The 19,539-nt window shown below is 30.1% G+C and overlaps 4 protein-coding genes across 11 annotated transcripts in view; 2 read left to right on the top strand and 2 right to left on the bottom strand.

Moving 5' to 3' along the window:
• Window positions 1-89: 89 nt before the first annotated feature.
• LOC122499386 (bystin) lies at window positions 90-1,767 on the bottom strand. Its single transcript, XM_043607717.1, has 3 exons — window positions 1,525-1,767; window positions 493-1,412; window positions 90-403 (listed from the first exon to the last, which is right to left on the bottom strand). Exons 1-3 carry the CDS (start codon window positions 1,666-1,668, stop codon window positions 175-177), a joined length of 1,293 nt encoding a protein of 430 aa, XP_043463652.1. The 5' UTR covers window positions 1,669-1,767; the 3' UTR covers window positions 90-174.
• A 300-nt stretch (window positions 1,768-2,067) lies between these two features.
• LOC122499382 (DNA replication licensing factor Mcm7) lies at window positions 2,068-5,926 on the top strand. The gene is made up of 10 exons (XM_043607711.1): window positions 2,068-2,255; window positions 2,561-2,769; window positions 2,894-3,057; window positions 3,199-3,379; window positions 3,454-3,591; window positions 3,664-3,849; window positions 4,119-4,332; window positions 4,405-4,882; window positions 4,981-5,132; window positions 5,220-5,926. Exons 1-10 carry the CDS (start codon window positions 2,216-2,218, stop codon window positions 5,633-5,635), a joined length of 2,178 nt encoding a protein of 725 aa, XP_043463646.1. The 5' UTR covers window positions 2,068-2,215; the 3' UTR covers window positions 5,636-5,926.
• Window positions 4,738-19,539, bottom strand: part of LOC122499380 (Down syndrome cell adhesion molecule-like protein Dscam2) — a 123,505-nt gene continuing 108,703 nt past the window's right edge. For 4 of the 8 annotated variants that reach the window (XM_043607705.1, XM_043607702.1, XM_043607704.1 and 1 more), the window contains 27 exons: window positions 19,190-19,430; window positions 18,953-19,106; window positions 18,484-18,635; window positions 17,978-18,244; window positions 17,761-17,906; window positions 17,194-17,629; window positions 16,791-17,084; window positions 16,471-16,701; window positions 16,221-16,376; window positions 15,991-16,061; window positions 15,637-15,880; window positions 15,403-15,549; window positions 15,117-15,278; window positions 14,627-14,843; window positions 14,430-14,518; window positions 14,113-14,292; window positions 13,820-14,008; window positions 13,537-13,722; window positions 12,984-13,428; window positions 12,630-12,841; window positions 12,366-12,534; window positions 12,021-12,184; window positions 11,796-11,898; window positions 10,878-11,066; window positions 10,651-10,794; window positions 8,233-8,352; window positions 4,738-4,915 (listed from right to left, as the gene is read on the bottom strand). In XM_043607705.1, the coding sequence (XP_043463640.1) occupies window positions 10,692-10,794; window positions 10,878-11,066; window positions 11,796-11,898; window positions 12,021-12,184; window positions 12,366-12,534; window positions 12,630-12,841; window positions 12,984-13,428; window positions 13,537-13,722; window positions 13,820-14,008; window positions 14,113-14,292; window positions 14,430-14,518; window positions 14,627-14,843; window positions 15,117-15,278; window positions 15,403-15,549; window positions 15,637-15,880; window positions 15,991-16,061; window positions 16,221-16,376; window positions 16,471-16,701; window positions 16,791-17,084; window positions 17,194-17,629; window positions 17,761-17,906; window positions 17,978-18,244; window positions 18,484-18,635; window positions 18,953-19,106; window positions 19,190-19,430 (4,947 nt within the window). In that variant the 3' untranslated portion in view covers window positions 4,738-4,915; window positions 8,233-8,352; window positions 10,651-10,691. Of the gene's footprint in view, window positions 4,916-8,221; window positions 8,353-10,650; window positions 10,795-10,864; window positions 11,067-11,786; window positions 11,899-12,020; window positions 12,185-12,365; window positions 12,535-12,629; window positions 12,842-12,983; window positions 13,429-13,536; window positions 13,723-13,819; window positions 14,009-14,112; window positions 14,293-14,429; window positions 14,519-14,626; window positions 14,844-15,116; window positions 15,279-15,402; window positions 15,550-15,636; window positions 15,881-15,990; window positions 16,062-16,220; window positions 16,377-16,470; window positions 16,702-16,790; window positions 17,085-17,193; window positions 17,630-17,760; window positions 17,907-17,977; window positions 18,245-18,483; window positions 18,636-18,952; window positions 19,107-19,189; window positions 19,431-19,539 lie in introns of those variants that run through there. The other 4 variants (XM_043607707.1, XM_043607706.1, XM_043607708.1 and 1 more) reach the window with 4 other exon arrangements.
• LOC122499385 (flavin-containing monooxygenase FMO GS-OX-like 2) lies at window positions 6,220-8,487 on the top strand. The gene is made up of 6 exons (XM_043607716.1): window positions 6,220-6,844; window positions 6,968-7,109; window positions 7,195-7,337; window positions 7,418-7,621; window positions 7,706-7,991; window positions 8,128-8,487. Exons 1-6 carry the CDS (start codon window positions 6,618-6,620, stop codon window positions 8,425-8,427), a joined length of 1,302 nt encoding a protein of 433 aa, XP_043463651.1. The 5' UTR covers window positions 6,220-6,617; the 3' UTR covers window positions 8,428-8,487.

Here is a 19,539-nt window from a genome sequence, read left to right as displayed (position 1 = left end):
GCTTATTTTAAATATTTTAATGGTTTTAATATAAAAAAAAATGTTAAATTAAAAGCTTAATTTAATTTTGAAAACAGAAAAGTAATCAATTTAACATTTAAAATATTCCTTTTATTGTTTTTTAGTATTTTCTTATATTAAAGCAATATATCTAGTTTTATCTAAATTTTTATATCAATCCATCATTGGTTCCGGAATTGGTTCCGTAATTTCCGAATCCCGACATTTCGCGTGTTGCAATTCTCTTCTTATTTCCTGGATCATTACCGGATGTGATTGATGTTTCAATAATTCAAGTAATGATTCCTTTTGCTCCGAGCTAATGTCACTTTTGTAACGTTGAACGAACGTTAGAAATGCTTGATGCCACAAAACTGGCAGTACACGTCGATCGTTTCTAAATCTGCAATAAAAGAATGTTTTTTAAATTTCAGTTTAAAAACAAAATTTAATTAGTGTGAAAACATTTTAATGAATTTATTCCTTTCTAACCTTAGAAAATGAAAAACAGCTCCATCGACAACTCGATAAGGTAGAGCATATTTTTTGTCAAAAAATATTCTCAAAAAGATACTATTAGCACCGGTATAATCCATTTCGGCAATTTTCAATATAGCCGCAGCTGAATGAAGGATTGGTATTGATCTTTTTGTAATAACTGAGCCAACAAGAACAGCTTCTCGAAGTGTACAATTTCCTGACTCTAATAAAGGAATCAAAAATCCTTTCATAAATGCACTGGGCTTATACAAAGCTTTCATGAGTGCTTGATATAAATGAAAATTTAATCTCTTGTATTCGGCAATATCATCACGAATACGTGGCAATAGAACTAAATTGTAGAATTTTTGTGCCATATTGTCCTTCATATTTGAGGCGAATATTCTCGTGGCCTGATACATTGCAGCGGCGGACCATTTCGATGGATCTGTAACGTAGAGAATTTGTTCCCAATTACGTAAATTTGGCACAACCTTAAATGCCTTGGGTAATTTTCCAGAGCGGTAATTCGCGAGAACATCGCGTACACCTTCATACAGTGACACAACACGTGGATCTATATCTTGTATTTGCATTGAGCCAATGTCAGAAAATTGTGTATCAATTTCTGTTTTTTTCTCAGTCAGTTTTTCCATTATAATATCGGCCAATGTTCTTGCCGGTGCACGATCTCGATCCATAAACATTTGCAGGGCCTTCTCATCATCCTCATTAATTTCAATGTCTTCATAATATGCGTGACCTTCGTTATCACTCAATTCCTCATCGTCTGAATCGCTTAAATCATCACCGAGTTTTGTTATTCGTTTTATTGATTCTTTTGATGATTTACCATGAAATTCTTCCTCTATTTCCATTTGTTGTTTTCGTGCTTGCGAAAGAATTTTTTGTGTTAAAGATGAATCGACAACCTAAAATAATATTTAATTTGATAAAACATTTTGCGCTATATTTTCAAGGTTTACAGTATTAGAAAAAGGCTTTGAAAAACAAACAAAAGTTTAACAATATTTTGATTCTAACCTCTTCATCCTCATCATTACGTATTCTGACTTTCTTTCTGTTTTTCATTTTTACTGCTTTATCGTCTTCCATCTGATCAGCGAGACCAACTTTTGGCACATTTTTCTCTCCTTTTGATACTTTAATTTTCTTTGCTTTTCCCATTTTTCTCGTTTAGAAAAGTACTCAAAATATTTACTATTTTATCAAACAGAAATTGACAAAACACGTGTAAACCTAACCTATTTTACGGAAATGTCAATTTAATCACGTGACTTACTCGAGTGTCTCTGCTTCCGGAAATGAATTAAAATCAGCTTTACCAACATTTTAAATTTATTTCAATTTCTATTTCTTCTTGTGATTTTTAATTGTTACTTCAGTTAAACTTAAATAATTATATCTATTTATTGTTTATAGTTTTTCTTTAATTTTGTCAATTTTTCTTCTTCTAGTACTAAAATTTTCTATAATATTATTATAATAATGGTACTTTATTTTCAAAATCGGCGCTTCTTGCTGTTTACTTGTTGGCAACTCTGAATGAAATTAGCGGGAAAAGCGGTAGAAAAGCAGCAAAAGCAGTAATGGAGACGCCGATGGCAACACAAAAGTGAAAAACTGTTGAAAGAGCGTACCGTTTATTTATTTTGACTTAATTTCCTATTGTTTTGGACTTGGATTTTATAATTAACACAAAACTACATCAATCATGGCTCCTAGAACTTCAAGAGACTTTGAAAAAGACAGAGGTAACTGTTTTCTATGTTTCTGATTGTGCTCTACAAAAGTAACTAATCTTTCATTCTTAACATAAAACAGTGAAAAAAAACTTTCATTTTTTGTTAAAGAGCCATTGTAGCCATTATAGAAATTTTTATTTCTATTCTATTACTTATGTAAAAGGAAATATTACCTTTTCTAACAATTTGTTGAAAACAAATTTTTGCAGGTTATGTTAAGAAGTTCAATGTTTTTAATTTTGAAATTTTATCTTTATGTCAAACTCTATTTTTCCAAATATTTATGGCAAAATTCTCTTTTATTTTTATTCTAGAAACTTTTAAACTCTTTCTAACCGAGTTTATGAAAATGGATGACAAAACTGGAGATAAGAGATTTAAATATCGAGAACAACTTACAAGAGTCGCTCATCGTGAACAAACTGCATTTACAATTGATTTGGATGACCTTCAGGAATTCGATGAGGATCTTGCTGAAATTGTTGCTGGAAATACAAGAAGATACGTTAATATGCTTCTTGAGGTATGTAACTTTATAAAAAAAAACACGAAATTTTAGAGTTTTTTTAATAAGAATTTAATTTTTGATTCTCATTTTTATGTAGATGACAATTTTGTATATAAAATAAATTCTTTTTTAAAAACAGCTTATTCAAGATATACTTCCCGATTTCAAAGAGAGACCAGTTCCCGCTAAGGATGCTTTAGATGTTTATATTGAACATCGTATGTTAATGGAGACGCGCAATCAACATCCTGGAGAACAAAGAGATCCCAGGAATAGATACGCACCAGAACTTATGCGTCGATTGTGAGTCTAATTTAATAGCTGATGATTATTTGCAAATTCTTATTCATATAAAAATTAATTTTTACTTATTTAGATTTTTTAAAATTTCGGATATATTGTCATTAAATTAAAATAAATTAAAATAAATTTTTATGATTTTAGTGAAGTCTACTTTAGAAATTTTGGTAATGAGAAAGGCCACTCGGTTCGGGACGTAAAAGCTGAACAAATTGGTAAATTAGTAACAGTTAGAGGAATTGTTACCAGATGCACGGAAGTTAAACCCATGGTTGTTGTTGCAACTTACACCTGTGATCAGTGCGGTGCTGAAACTTATCAACCTGTAAGAATTATAATTCCCTCCAAAAACCTTTAATACTATTATTAAATTAATAAATAATTAAAATTGTTCAACAGATAAGCTCGATGACCTTCATGCCACTTAAATCATGTCCGAGTGAAGATTGTCGACTAAACAAATCGGGTGGAAGACTCAGTATGCAAACAAAAGGTTCCAAATTCGTCAAATTCCAGGAAATAAAAATGCAAGAACATGTGAGAAATTTTCTATTTGGAATTTTTACCGCCTATTGGTAGTGATAATTAACTAATTTGTCCTTTTTGTAGAGTGATCAAGTTCCAGTTGGACACATTCCAAGGTCAGTGACGATATATTGTCGAGGAGAAACCACAAGATGCTGTCAACCAGGAGATCATGCTCTTGTCACTGGTATATTTCTTCCTCTCACAAAAAGTGGTTTTACTGCGAGAAATGCCGCAGGACTCCTTAGCGAGACTTTCATTGATGCTCATGTAAGACGAAATTTAAATTACAGTTAAATTTAATGTTACTATTGAATTTATTCATTTAAAAGCAGATATACAAAATCTGTTTCGTACACAGAAATTAAATTTTTGAATGTCACGATATACTTTTTAAAACTTTACATAAAATTTGAAAATAAAAGTTTTGAATCTTAATTTTAAATTCAAATTCTAGATTGAAGAAAAAATTAATGGAAATTTGTTTAGAAAAAATTGTTTTAACATGTACTAAATAAAGTATTTCGTTACATTTTCAGAGCATAGTTTGTTTGAGTAATTCCGAAACAAAGGACGACTCCAATTCTGAATTGACTCCAGAAGAATTGGAAGTGCTTAGAGGCGCCGATTTCTATGACAAATTAGCAATTTCAATTGCTCCGGAAATTTATGGCCTTCAAGATGTAAAAAAAGCTCTCCTACTACTTCTCGTTGGTGGAACTGACAAAAAGAAAGGAGACATAAAAATCAGAGGTTTGAATTTACAAAAAAAAATTACAATATTAATTTTAAGTTTCTTTTTTTTATTAATTAAATTTTTTTCAGGAAATATAAATATTTGCCTAATGGGAGATCCTGGTGTGGCGAAATCCCAATTGCTCTCGTTCATAACGAGATTATCGCCGAGATCACAATATACAACAGGACGTGGTTCGTCAGGCGTTGGTTTAACAGCAGCCGTGATGAAAGATCCATTGACAGGTCAAATGATGCTGGAAGGTGGTGCTCTTGTTTTGGCAGATCAGGGCGTTTGTTGTATTGACGAGTTCGATAAAATGGCCGATTCCGATAGAACATCAATTCACGAAGTTATGGAACAACAAACAATATCAATTGCCAAAGCCGGTATCATGACACGCTTAAATGCGCGCGTATCAATTTTAGCGGCTGCCAATCCAGCTTATGGCCGCTATAATACGAAGAGAACAGTTGAACAAAATATTCAACTGCCACCCGCACTTTTGTCACGTTTCGATTTACTTTGGCTCATTTTGGATCGCGCTGATCGCGATAATGATCTCAAGTAAGTATTTGCGTTTTTCCATAATATAAACTCCTGTAATTGTAATTTTGTTTGTTATTCATTTCAAAATGATAAATATTTATTTGAATTATTTTCAGGTTAGCGGAACATATTACTTATGTTCATCGTCATTCTGCTCAACCCAAGTCAGAAGTTGAAGCAATGGACATGAGTGTAATGCGAAAATACATCGCAATGTGCAAAAAAATATCACCAACAGTACCTGAAGAATTGACAGATTTTATTGTTGGTAAGAATAATTTCAAAATAAAAAATAGCACATTTAATCTTATTATTTTGTTCATTAAGCACTAAATTTTCTTTCTCTCAATTTCAGAAAGTTATGTCGACATGAGAGCGGATGCACGTAATAAAAAAGACAAAACTTTCACATCTGCACGAAACCTATTGGGTATTTTGCGTTTAGCAACAGCTTTGGCACGTCTTCGATTATCGAACGAAGTTGATAAAGATGACGTTGAAGAGGCGAACAGATTATTAGAAATGTCGAAACATTCCATTAATTGTTCGGATGCACCAGGACCAAAGGAAAGTCATCAATCAATCAAGAGAATCTTTGATCTGATAAAAGAACTTGCTGGTGAAAAGAAAACAGTCAAAGTCTCGGAAGTTATGGAAAGATGCACAAACAAAGGTTTTGATCGTAGTAAAGTTAATGACGTCATTGAAGAATACGAATCACTTAATGTGCTGCAGGTGAATCAATCGAGAACAAAAATCACATTCCTCTAAGTGAAAAAATAGACATTTTATTATATTTTTATTACAATTTCGTTTATGTCCTGTTTATCCTTTTTTCTATTTTTATAAATAATTTTTAGCAATTTTTTCGTTTTAAATTGGCATTTTTTCTATTTTTGCTTTTGTGAAAATGCCTGCATTGATACGACGTGAAAAAAATGTCTCACTTTACAATTAACTTTTTTTCTCAGTAAAATGGAATTTTCATATTTTCGAACTGTCATTAATTGTTTTACAAATAACTCCTTCGATTTTTTTGGAATATAAAAATGTCACCCACGATACCTTGTATACTTAATTTTGAAATGAAATACTACACTTTAATTATCCTTTAATTTAATTTATATCATCATCAATCAACATAAATAAAAATACATAAGAAAAGTAAGTAATTTTTTATTATTAATGAAAAATATTTTTTTTAAATAATTAACTGTATTGTGTTTTATAATTTTTCTATGTTTACTTTAATAGTCTGTAATTTATTTCTAGAATTTCAACTATTTTTCCACTTCTTCTTTTTCTCAATCAATCAATCAATTATTATCTTTATCTAACGATTCATATGATGAATCATTTTTTCTGTTGTTAAATATATTTCAATGTTAAATGAAAAAAGTTTCCCCTAATTATTTTTTTTCTTGTATGACCCATTGCAAGATCAAAGATTAATTAGCTATCGTAACTTATAGTTTATTGCTACTGTTGATAACAATATAGAATATTTCAAACTGCTTATATCGTTTCAATAAATATTCAATGCTTTCTCAGTTAGTTTATAACTATACAATTTCGTGTGTAGTTTACTTAATTAAAAGAAATAATTTTTTAATAAACAATTTTTTTTAAATTAATTATTATTTACAATACTTATTTTTTATACAATTCTTTTTTATTTTGAATTTTGAATTTACTGAATACGAACTAATTAATTAATAAATAAAATATAATACGTGGGTTTTATTTTAGAATAATGAATTTAGTAAATACAGATTCAAAAAAGAAGGTGAGGGTCTGTGTGATTGGCAGTGGAGCTGCTGGATTATGTGCCTTGAGGCATTTATCATCAGATTTGGATTATTTCGAACCAGAAGCTTTCGAACAAACCGGAAACATTGGTGGAATTTGGATTTATACGGAAAAAATTGGATTAGATGAAAATGGTTTTCCAATTCACACAAGCATGTATAGAGATCTTAGGTTTGAAGCTAAATTTATAAAATTTTACTTCGCTACGTCCAATTTTTAATGAAAGAATAAATAAAAAAAATTAATTTAGAAAAGAAATAATATTAGAAATTGAAATCAAAATTATGGTTACAGATCAAATGCGCCTTGTGAATTAATGAATTTCCCAGATTTTCGGACCATGAAAGGGAATAAAGGAAGTGGAGTTCATCGAGAAATACTATTGTCATATTTGCGCGATTACGCTAATCATTTTCAAATTCTTCATTTCATTAAGGTAAAATTTAATAAAGAAAATTACTAATTTACAAAAATTAATTTTTAAATATGCATGTGCAAATAGAAAAATTTTGTGTTCACAGTTTTTCAAAAAAATAGAAGAAGTTCGTGCTGAAATAATTCAGTCTGGCGATAAAAATATTACAATTTGGCATGTAAAAATAAAAGATTTGAATACAATGGAAATTGTATGCAAAGAATATGATGCAATTATGGTTTGCACAGGGTACGTTAAATAATATAATTATTAAGATATTTTTTCTAAATTAAAATATTGAAAAGAAAAAAAATTTGTTTTCATTATAGAAATTATTCTCGACCAAATATACCAATTGTATCAGGAATTGAAAATTTCCCAGGACAAATTTTACACAGTCACACCTACAGAAAGCCAGAAGAATTTATTGGGAAAAATATATTAATATTTGGCTCAGCGTTTTCGGCTACAGACATTGGAGTTGAATTGTCTACTTATGCTAATGTCATTTATATGAGTAATCGAGGTGAAAGGTTGTTATTTTTCTATTATTTTTGTGTGACTATTTTGATTAATATTCGGGTTTAATTAATTTTTCATAAATTCTTTGTTTCTAGAATAACAAGTAAACTTCCACCCTCTATCATTCAAGTACCGAATATTAAATGTGTGGAGGGAAATAAAATTTATTTCATCGACGGAAGTTCAGTTATTGTTGATGTTTTTATGTATTGTACAGGATATTTAATGGAATTCCCATTTCTAGATAAATCCTGTGCAATAAGTGTTGATGATAATTTTGTCTATCCACTTTATAAACACACGATTAATATAAATCAACCTACAATGTGCTTTTTGGGTATTAATAGTTACGTGATAACTTTTCCCATGTTTCACGTTAAGGTACAAATATTACCTACTTTTCTATTTAGTTAATTGGCAAATAAAATAATTAGAATTAAAAGTAAATAATTGTTTGGTTAAGTTTTCAAAGAGTTTGTTAGTCGAATTAAAAATTTTTAAAGCAATTGTCTTTCAGGCTCTGTTTTTTCTCTACATGTTAAAAAAGCGATTTAAATTGCCCTCAAAGGAAATTATGTTAGAAGACGCGAAACTAAAAGGAAACAAAAAAAGACATGCTCACCGATTGTTTCTTTCTCAATATGATCTTTTTGATTCATTGGCACATGAAGCTGGATTTCAACCAATTCCACATATTTTTAGAAAAGCTCTAGACCTCTGGACAATTGTTCGTGAAGACGACCTATGGCATTATAAAGATTATAAAATAATTATAAATAACGATGATTCAGATGCTGAAATTGTATACAGTCCATAAACTCAAAAATCAAAATCAAATAAAAAATTCATTATCCGAAAATAAATAATGATTAAATAATTATTTAAATTATTTTTGAGAATAGTTTAAGGAAAGTATAAGAAAATATTCCTTCCTTTTTATAAACACATGATAATTATTTATTTTATCCATCAATGTGTTTCCTGGAAATAACATTGAAAATATTTTACAAAATGTAAAAATTAAGTGTAAAAGTTCTTTTTCACTCATCACTTGTACAGAAAACAATGAATTTATTATAAATTTAAAAGAAAAATGTTATAAAATTAATTCAGTCGAAAATATTAATATTACAATTACAACAAATGAATAATAATTCATTTCATTGTGGATTCAATAGAAAAGTTTTTATAAACTTTCAAAAAATTCATTGCTCTTTTTCTATGATAATAATTTGTACAACGACGTTGTTTCCTCCATATAATTTTTATATATCAAAGTTTTTTTAAGATAAATGAAAAAGATTGTCAAAAATTTCTATTGACCAGTTTTTTTCGAGATAAAATTTTTTTATGTGTAAAAACTTGTAGGAAATTAAGTATAGAAGTTTCTGAGCTTTTGTTTTTTTTTTGTTTATCAAAAATGATATTTTTTTAATCATTCATTAAATATAATGATCAGGAGAGGTCGTTTGACGACTTTTTTTATTTTTCACCTCTTCAGAAGTTTGTTTGGCAGCGGTATGATTAAATTGGCAGTAGATCTTATCAGACTTTCGATCAGTCGAAATAAAATATTTACAAAACATTCATTTTTTTTTTATTAATTTGTAAAATTATTGCAGAAATTAGAGATCTATCTACAAAATTTTTTAAACTAATTATCTTTCTTTTTTCTTGTTTTTTCTTTTTGAAACATATAATTTTCAATCATTATTACCTTTCTCTAAATTATTAGAATCAATAGTTTTAATAATAATATTAAAAATCTTAATTTTAATAAAATTTTAATAATTTACGCTAATATTGATAATTTTGTAGTTTTCAAATTTTTACAGAATTTTCTAATTTTTCAAAGAATAATTAAGTTATCAACTTTAAAATAAAGATTAATGCATTAAACAATATTACATTTTTTTCATTTTTGACACTTTCAAAAATTAGTATACAAAAAGATTATTTACGTAATTGTAAATATAAGAAATTATTTTTAAAAAACGTTTATCTTTTATACTTGACTCGACAAATGTTTCATTCAGTTCAACAGAAATATTTTTAACAATTTAAGGTCTATCAACTGTAAATATATAAAACTTTTATCGAGTCAGGGATTTCTATTTTTTTTACTTTATTTATTAAAAGCAGTTAATATTAAATAACTAATATAGTTAATTTATTATATTATTAAGAAACAATTAATTATCATTTTTTTATAAAAAGATAATTAATTATTCTTTAATAGTAATTAATTACTATTAGTATTCTTTAATATTAAAGTGCAAAAATGCCTCAGAAGATTGAAATACTTTTAACATTTAATAATTATTCTTTTTTGCTTATCTTTCACAAATTTTCAACGTAAAACATTTTTATCTATACAAACGGATAAACCGTTGACGGAAACCGCTACCAAATTTTTTGTGGTAACGAGTACCCGACTTTTTTGTCATATACCAATACGGAATCCGTGCCATGCACATAACACTGATATTTACAATTAACGATGGATTAGTATACATTATTGAGAGCGAGTTTTTTTGGCGGTTTTTTTTCTTTCGTAAACTCGCTTTTTTCTTCTCCAATCATGGACAGTCTATTATAATTTACTTATAGAAATTTTTTCTTTCTTTATAGAATTTTTGAGAGTCGTATAGAAGAAACGATTTTATTATTTATTTTATGATAAAGTCAATTAGTCAAATTTAAAAAGAATTTCTTGTTTGAAATGTAATTTCCAAATAAATGTTCTTCTACAACACTCTCTTTTTATGTATTCGTTTCGCATTTAACCGTTTCGCAATTTTGTATAATTAAAAATTTATCAAATTTCTACATATTAAAGTAAAAAACTCAATTTATTTAAGAAAATAAAAATGTTAAAAATTAATTTATTTCTTAATAAGAGTTGTTAATTTTAGTTAAAAAAAATTTTCTCAATTGCAAAATGGTCATTTGTAAAGGGAAAATTTTCCAATAGAAAAAAGTACTTTCTCTAAAACGTTACACTTTTTATAATCGTTTAATTTCTTTTTGAAGGACTTACTTAATTAATTTTATTTCGCCTAAGCTCGTCATTGTAATTGCTCAACGATGATTTGGAATGAATAAATTTTCGTCCTTATCAAACGTGAATAGTGAATTCTTGCCTCTCCTGCTCCTTCCTCTGTTGATACCTGAATTCAAATTCCTTATCAACTCTTAATCAGTAATCAATTCGTTTACATTGATAATTAGTTAATCCTCAACACTATTTTTACCTATATTTTTTACCTTGCAAGCATTGTTTCAACAGCTTCGATAGGAAGTCGTCCAAGGCTGCCACCATGACGGGTAGCGATTGATAAACTTTGCCAATCTCGTCCTCGTCCACGATCGCGATCACGATCACATTCCGCCTCGCTCAATTCGCGACTGTCGCTGAATCCAGTTGGTGGCAGCAGCGTCATGTCCTCTACCGAACTTTAATTTCAGTTCAAATTATTATTATTGTCTTAGATAAAACATTTTTTTTTTTTTTTTTTTTTTTTTTTTTTTCTTGACAAAGTTTTGAAAAAAGACCATTTAAAAACGAAATGTAAATTAATAACAATTCTTCTATAAAGAAGCAAACAAGCGAGTTGAATTTATTCTGCCTATAAAATTTTGTCTGGATAAATTCAAATAACAGACAGAAAAATTATTTCATTGTTTAATTTCTTTGTCTCCTTTATCTAAAAACTTTTTCGTAATGGAATTTTTTCATTTTTAATCTACTATTGTAGCAGTTGCAAACTATAACTAAAGAATCATTGTATAATTTTATACATTTGTTTACTTATTAGTTGGAAGAGATTTCTTTCTATTCAAAAATTATACAAAAATTCATACCAAGAGCAATATTCAAAACCTTGTTTTCTATAGAAATGATAATTGAAATTCATAAATAGTTTTAAAATTAAATTATATAATTTTCAAAAATATATCTGGAAAGTAAAGAATTGAAAATTAATTTTATTGTTAATTATGATAATTATATTCACCTGCGATAAATATTCTCAGTGACAAGATTTTGAATCAAGTTTTGGTGAATGAATCGGAGATAAAAAGTGTTTTTCTATCATTATTTTCAAAAAACACTTTTCAACTCTTGACGTTGAGATAAAAAATGGGTTTGTGAGTGCTAAGTGGATTCAAACAAACCTTGGCTACCTGCGAGTGGACCTGCTCATCTGTCTATTTCGTCTTCTCGCTAGTGACGGAGAACCTTCATTATTAGATTCTGTACTTGACTCAACGCCTCGCGAGAAAATATCTAAAAATAAAAAATTTATATTAGGAACTTTCATAAAAATTTTTCAAAATCCAAAAGAAACTTCTAGAATAATCAAATCGAGAGAAAATGATTAAAGATGATTAAATTAATGATTAAATTACCCCTGCAAGGCTTAACAGGAACACGATAACTTGGTCCAGCGCATTCACCGCACGGGCTTCCGGAAGTATCGCTACCGGAACCCTGTCGACTAGAACGGAGTTTGCTCTCGGCCTCAGCGATGCTTGGAAAGTACCTTTGCTTATGCCACCTTGGCGTTTTCGACCTGCGCGTAAGAGAAAAAGAGAACGAGGAAGAGAAAAGACCAGGGAATTTTTTAGGGAAATGATTGTTAGTGCGGAATGGGGTCGAGGATGATCTCGTTGACGAGTGCTCAAACAAGACTACACCGAGAAAAAAAGAAAAAAAAAGTTAACGTCAAAACACTTTATTACAAGTGAAAATACCTTTCAAAATCCACGCTCGATCTCTCATAATCAATCGCATTGATGTCCTCGTTCTCCAAATGACCAAACGTCTTAAACTGCATCGTGTAATCCAAAGTCGCCGTTGTCACCGATCGATTGTCCCTTCCAGGAACGCTGAACGTCGCATAAGGACTAATCTCGTACATTTCTAAAAGTAAATATAAATAAATATATTAATTAGTGGAACTTAACGATTATAAAAAATAATTTACAAGAAAAGAAACAAGTAACAGTGATAATGACCTGAACCATGATCGTTTGATTTGTGATTATCTTGCTTGACAGGCGAACTGGTGTAAACTTGATGATTTCTTCTGTTGTCCCTTTCAGCAGTGGATTTCAATTGAACAGTAGACATGCAATTTGACAAATGATGATGCGATTGATGACTTTGATTTAATCCCAGACCAGGTGGTTGCGGTTGACCTTGTAACATGTCTCCTAGGTAGCTTGACCTAATAAAAATTTCACATGTTCAAAATTTCCTTCCTTATAATTTAGAATTATAATTATCATAAGTAAATCATAAGCAAAAGTAATTATCACATTTAGAGAATGTGAAATAAGTAGAATGTAAAATATTTGTGATATAATGACCTTGCACGCTTAAACATGACGTATCCCAGAACAACGGCAGAGATAATGAGAACAATTGCGCAAATAAGTGGTACAACAATGTAAAGGAGTTTATAACTGGGTATTCCCTTGACGGTATCATCGTCCATGATTAAATCATTCGGAGGACCAATGCTGATTCCGCTGAGAGTTGTTGTAGCGAATTCCATTTGTGTTTGAGTTGAGCCCGCATCGTTGTGCGCAGTGAAACGTAAACTATACCAAGACGCCGGTTTCAAATCTCTAATTAACAAATTTTCAGTTGCCCTATTAGCAACTAAAATCCACGGTTCAGTTCCTATTCGTCTTCGATATTCAACAGTGTAAAAATGAATTAAACATTCTCCATTTGGCCAGGCCGATAAATTTAAACGCACCGATGTTGAATTCGCTGACACAATGTCACGTTCTCTCGGCAAAAGAGGCGCTTAAGAAAAGAGTTTAAATACAAAATTTATAAGCAATTAGAAGAAATAGTAATCAAAAATTTATCTTTGATTTTTAATATGAATAGTTTGGAAAAAATTACAATTACCTGTTCCTTTCGTTGTGGCACTAATCAACGGACTTGGATCTCCAGTTCCGACTCGATTGTAGGCAGTTAAATGAGCATGATAAAATGATCCACACTTTAGACCACTTAATGTCAATTCCGTGTGTTCGGGAGATAGGGTCATTTCCTCCCATCCTCCTTGATCCCGTTTGTAACTTAAAACATATCCTAAAACATGAATTAAAAAATTATTAATTTTAAATAAGAGAAAATAATTTTTATTCTTTTAAAAATTATTCCACATTTCTTTTTATTAAAAAAATACCTTGTATAGTCGCGCCACCATTATCAGGATGATTCCAACAAAGTTTGATGCTATCTGTCGTTGTGTATTGAAGTTCAAGAATTGGTGCTCTCGGTGGCATTACAACAATTAAGGTGTATGTTATAGAATCATCTCCAAATAAATTATTCACTGAGCAAGTATAATTTCCAGCAACTGACTGATCTAGGCCTTAAAGTTTGTTAAATTAAATTTTAAATAAATTAATAAAAATTCAAATAAACGATAAAGATAATTTAATTAAATTAACATAATTTTTTTATTATATTAAATACCGTGGATATTGAGATGACCATCAGCTGTTATTTCGTAGTGCCTTCCAGAAGAAACTTGATTATTTTTGTAGGTCCAGTTGGGTCGAGGTGTCGGATTTCCAACCACAAGACAGGACAAAACAACCGATGACTTAACAGGTCTTCGCAAAATTTGAGAAAAAGAAGCTACTCTCGCTGGAGCTAGAGAAAAACAGTGATAAATTTAAAGTTAAACAAAGTTAAAAAACAAGAATAAAAAAATTATATATAAAAGGACATTTGTCCTTTTATATAATTTTCTTTTCTTTTTTTTTTTTTTTTGTATACCTAATAAATACCTTTTGTATTTGTCGTTTGTGTCACGATTGTTGTCGATTCACCTTCACCAAGCTTTGTTGTCGCCGATACCCAAAATTCATACAATTGCCTATAAATTAAATTAAATTACAATTATTAAAAAATTGAAAAAGAAATTAAATTTTATTCCAATTCTAAATATTTAAATTAAAAACTAATAAAGAAAATAAATTATTACCGTTCGTTTAAGCCACGCAATTCCATTGTAAGAGTGTCAGTCGAAGACAGAGGCGATTCATGCATAACTTGACTATTTTGTCGTGGTGAACCAGCCTCTCTACTGTAAACCGTGTATTCTAAAACTTTTCCATTTGGCTGCAATGGTGGTAACCACGAAACTAAAATACTCTCCACTGTAAGAGATAGAGCTTTTATTCCCGCAGGTGGTCCTGGAACTAATGCAAAAATTGCAATAAATAAATATATTTCTAAAACAATGCTAAATAAGTTGAAAATATATAAACAAAATACATTATAATCAATTCTAAGAAATATAATATTCTTCTTTTATAATATAATATACTTGTGTTTATTTATAATAAACATAAAGAAACACAATTTTCTTACAAATACTAATACTTTGCCTAATTTAAACTTTGAGATCGTGATTTCTTCAATTTCTGATACCATTAAAAGTTTATTTTATTTTAAATATCAAGCTAACGTACCATCTTCTTCAGTAGCGCAATAAATTGAAGGACTAAGAACTCCATCTCCGGCACTTGTGTAAGCTAAGACTCTAATTGAATAATTTGTATATTTGTATAAAGTGTGCAGGTACGTTTCAACACCCAAGATCTTTTTAACTTCACCAACAGTCGATATCTCCACTATAAATAAAAAAAATGAGATGAAAAATAAAATCCATGTACAGAAGTAATAAAAGTACAAAAAAAATTCATTGTCAAATTTTAGACTTTCAGAAATGTCATAAAAATATGAAGAGTAATTTACTATTTTCGGTAGGCACCGGCCTGTAGTAAACTTTATATCCTTGAATGACACCTCCGTGTTGATGAGAAGGCGGAGGATGCCAAGAAACCTTAATACTTTGTGACGAAAGTGGGTTACAAGTGACTTGAGTTGGCGGAGCGCCTGGCACTGTAAATGACATTTTCTGAATAAAATACCTTTAGAAAACTTGTAAATTTATAATTAAAATTAAAATCACTAAATATTTCTCATTACCTCCTTCTTGTGTCGTTCCAACGACAGGAACACTTGCCGGTCCACTCGCGATACTATTAAAAGCCCTAATGGAGATGTCATACTTTGTATAATTTCTTAAACCTGTTAATTGAACTTTTGTTGTTGCCCAACCATTCACAGTCAAACTTTTACTTTGATTAACACCCGATGTCGAGGTCGAATGCTCTGACCACGTTATTATGTAGCCCAAAAGATCTCCATTACATGATTCTTTCGGAGGCGCCTTAAAAAGTTTCACATTTGTAATTATTAATTGATTATAATAATTTACAATTTCAGTTTTCAAAAAAAAAAAAAAAAATTGGGAAAATTAGATTTTTAAAACAAACTAACCTGCCAGCTAACTATTAATTCTCCAGGTCCAGCCGATTTAACTTTGATACTTTGAGGCGGTTCAGTAGGAGCTAAAAGAATTTTTAATTAATTACTTTCCGTTTATAAGAGTTGAGAATTTTTGTATATAGAAAAAATTTTGTAGTCATTCAGTTTAAATACACTCAAATTTTTCTTTTTAATTAAAATTATATTTTAATATGAAACTTTTAAAAGGGATTTTTATTTACCCTCTTCTTGAGTTTTTGCAACTACCGGATCAGTCGGCGAACTTCCATCGATATTATTGATGGCAAAAATTCGAAAAGTGTAGGTAATTGCAGGATGCAATCCATTAACCAGAACAACTTCTTGATCTTCATTTGACACCTCATAATGTGATAGACCTGCACAACAATTGATAACATATATTTTATTTAAAAAAAAAACAAAATATATTTTAAAATAATTGTGTTTTGTATTATTAATTTGTATTCTAACCATTTTGCTTTGGATTCATTGCAGATTCAAAACTCAATAAACCTGGACTAAAGGAAACATTGTGAGCTTTTAACGGATCCCAATCATCGGTGATTCCATGACCAAGCGGGCGATATTGAATAACGTATTTATGAATTGGAGTATTTCCATCAAACGCCTTTTTCCATGAAAGTCGAATCGATCTCGAACCAATTTCTATTACTTCGAGATTCGTTGGTGGATCTGGTTTTTCTGTTGAAGGGAAATTAGATTAAAGAAACCGAGTATTTAGATATTAATTGGAGAAAAATAATAATGAGGGGTAATGTGGATTTACTGACCTTGAACTGCAAAATAAATGAGATGTTCGCTTCGACCGTAAGCATTGTCGGCAGTACATCTATAAACTCCAGAATCCTGACGATCACTACTTCTAATTGAAAGCTGAGACTTTAGACCATTATCTGTCTTCACTTGACTGACGCTCAGTCTGTGGCCATTTGTATTCATTCGGTTGTTATTATGAAGCCACTTTATTTCAATTGGGTCGTCACCAATCACGGTACAATCAAGAGTAACTGATTCCCCCCGACGAATAGTGACATTCTTGCTTTGAAATTCAAATCTCGCTGGTTCTGTGATAATTCATTGATTAGAATAATTATAAAGGGATCATTCTCAATTATAAAAAATAGTAATAAAAAATAATTGAGAAATAGAAAAGTAAGTTAAAAAAGGGCATACCATTTACAGAAACGTAGATAACTTTACTAAGACCAGTTCCAATACTGTTATTTGCTCGACATAAGTAATGACCCTCATCCTGTGGTTCAGCCGACGCGGTCCATAAAGTATTATTCGGTAAAATTGTCAATCGACCATCGAGACCGGCAATCAATGGTTGATAATTATTTGCACTTCTACCTCGACTTCTCAGCCATGTGATCGTAGGGGGTGGAAAGCCGTCAGCTTTACAGTGAACAACAAGAAGACTTCCCAACAGTGTCGAAACATTTTGCGGCTCGAACACCCATTGGGGAGGCACACGAACCAATAATTCCGCCGTTTGATTAACTTTTGCCGCAGTATTCAACGCAATACACGTGTAATTACCACTGTGTCTTGACGAAATATTCTTAAATATCAAAAAGTGAAAAAACGTTTCCTCCCTTTCCTCAATCTGCAAATAAAGAAGAAAAATAAAGAAAATTTTAAATAAATTAAAAAAAGTGAAATATAGAGAAAGATGTACTTTATTTTTTTTATTTTTATATCAAATGTAAATAAAAAGAAGAATTTTTCAAGACTCACGAGAAGTGACGATGGCAATGGTTCGCCATCCTTGAGCCATGAAAAGTGAATCGGCATGTCGCCGGAAGTTATGCTACATGAGACTTGAGTTCTACTACCTTCCTGAAGATCCGCAGGAAAGAAAATTGGGCTCATAACTGGTGGACCTAAAATGTATAATAAAATAAATAAATAAATTATTTTTGTCTATTTGTAAAATAAATGAAATGGAACATACTGCTGACGAAAAATTGAATATCTCTGCTGGCTGTTTGACCCATTCTGGCTCGAACGGTGCAAGTGTAAATTCCAGCATCTTGAGGATCTACGTCGATGATAGTCAAGTGTCCATTGTCCACTCGGTGTCTAATATCGAGAGGTAATCCTATTCCATTTCTCGACCATTCTACAGATGTTATTGGATATCCAGAATAGGGACATGCAATTGTAGTATCCACTCCAGCGATCGCTCGGATTGGTCCAATTGATCGAATGTAAGGTTGTCCTGGGGAAAAGGAGAACTCTGGATATAATAATATAACAAAATACTACTATTACATGTGCAATGTGCATTATAAATAAGAATTTTATTATTATTTAATTTAATGTTTAACTAAATTCGATTTAATAATATTAACTGTAGAATAATTAAAACAAGATATAAAAGAAAGGGAATGAAATAAAATTTCTTTAAAAGAATGTATTTTTCATGTTTAGTGAATTTCAAAATAAAATTTGAAATACCGTAAATATTGAGTCTTGCTTTGTGAGTCGTGGAGGCGAGAGAATTAGAAGCAATGCAAGAATAAAGACCACCATCTTCAGATGATGCTGATGTGATATTTAGATGACTTATCACATCTCCGGATTGATCGACATATTGTCCGATAGCATATCTGGAAAATAGAAGAAAAAATTTAAGACACTAATTTTTAAAAAGCTGAAACTAAAATTAAAGTGCAACAGTAACAAAAAAAATTCATAACATAACTAAATATATCAATAATTATGAACTAAAATTAAGTAAAGCTCAAAAATACAATCTAAAAATTAACTAAAACACTTTTCCAATAAATTATTTAATTTAAAGGAAATTTAAATTTACTTTTTTAAATTTAAAGCAAATAATCGAATAATAATTATTATTTAGTAACTCAATGAAAGAGGTTTAAATTGTTGAAGGAAAGGCTAAATAAAAATAATAATTTCTCACCGATGACCGGACATTATTTCGCCCAATGGCTCGCCATCCAAAAACCAGGTGAACGAAGGCGGAGGTGAACCTGTCGCTGAACATCGAAGGGAAACCGGAGGGCCAGGCCTCAAAGCCTGCTCGATAAAAGTATACTGCAATTCTGGTACGGTATCTAAAATTCAAGAGTTATAGACATGAATTTTTTAAAAAGACACAAATTTTATTATTAATCACAAAGAATTTACTTCCACTCACCTCCTAATTTTAATTCAGCGGTTGCCTGCGCATTTTCCTTATCGCTTCGAACTAAACACTGATACATTCCCTTGTCTTTTCTTCCCACTGAATTAATTTGTAAAACCAGAGGATTCAATAACTTAATTCTCGTCTCATGAGCTGTTAAAATTGGAACACCATCGTGTAACCATTCGACACTTTCCACTGGATATCCCTCAACTGTACAATTCATGACTGCCATTTCTCCCGAATTAATAACCTTAATTAAAAGTTTAAAACAAATATTTTAGTTGACAAATTTTTTGCAAAATTAAAAATGATTTTCATTTAAAAAATAGAAAATTCTTCCAAATAATTCTAAAATAATG

The sequence above is a fragment of the Leptopilina heterotoma genome, unplaced genomic scaffold (genome assembly GCF_015476425.1).
Source record: "Leptopilina heterotoma isolate Lh14 unplaced genomic scaffold, ASM1547642v1 Lhet_167, whole genome shotgun sequence".
Classification (NCBI taxonomy): domain Eukaryota; kingdom Metazoa; phylum Arthropoda; class Insecta; order Hymenoptera; family Figitidae; genus Leptopilina; species Leptopilina heterotoma.
This window is presented reverse-complemented; position numbering and strand designations above follow the sequence as displayed.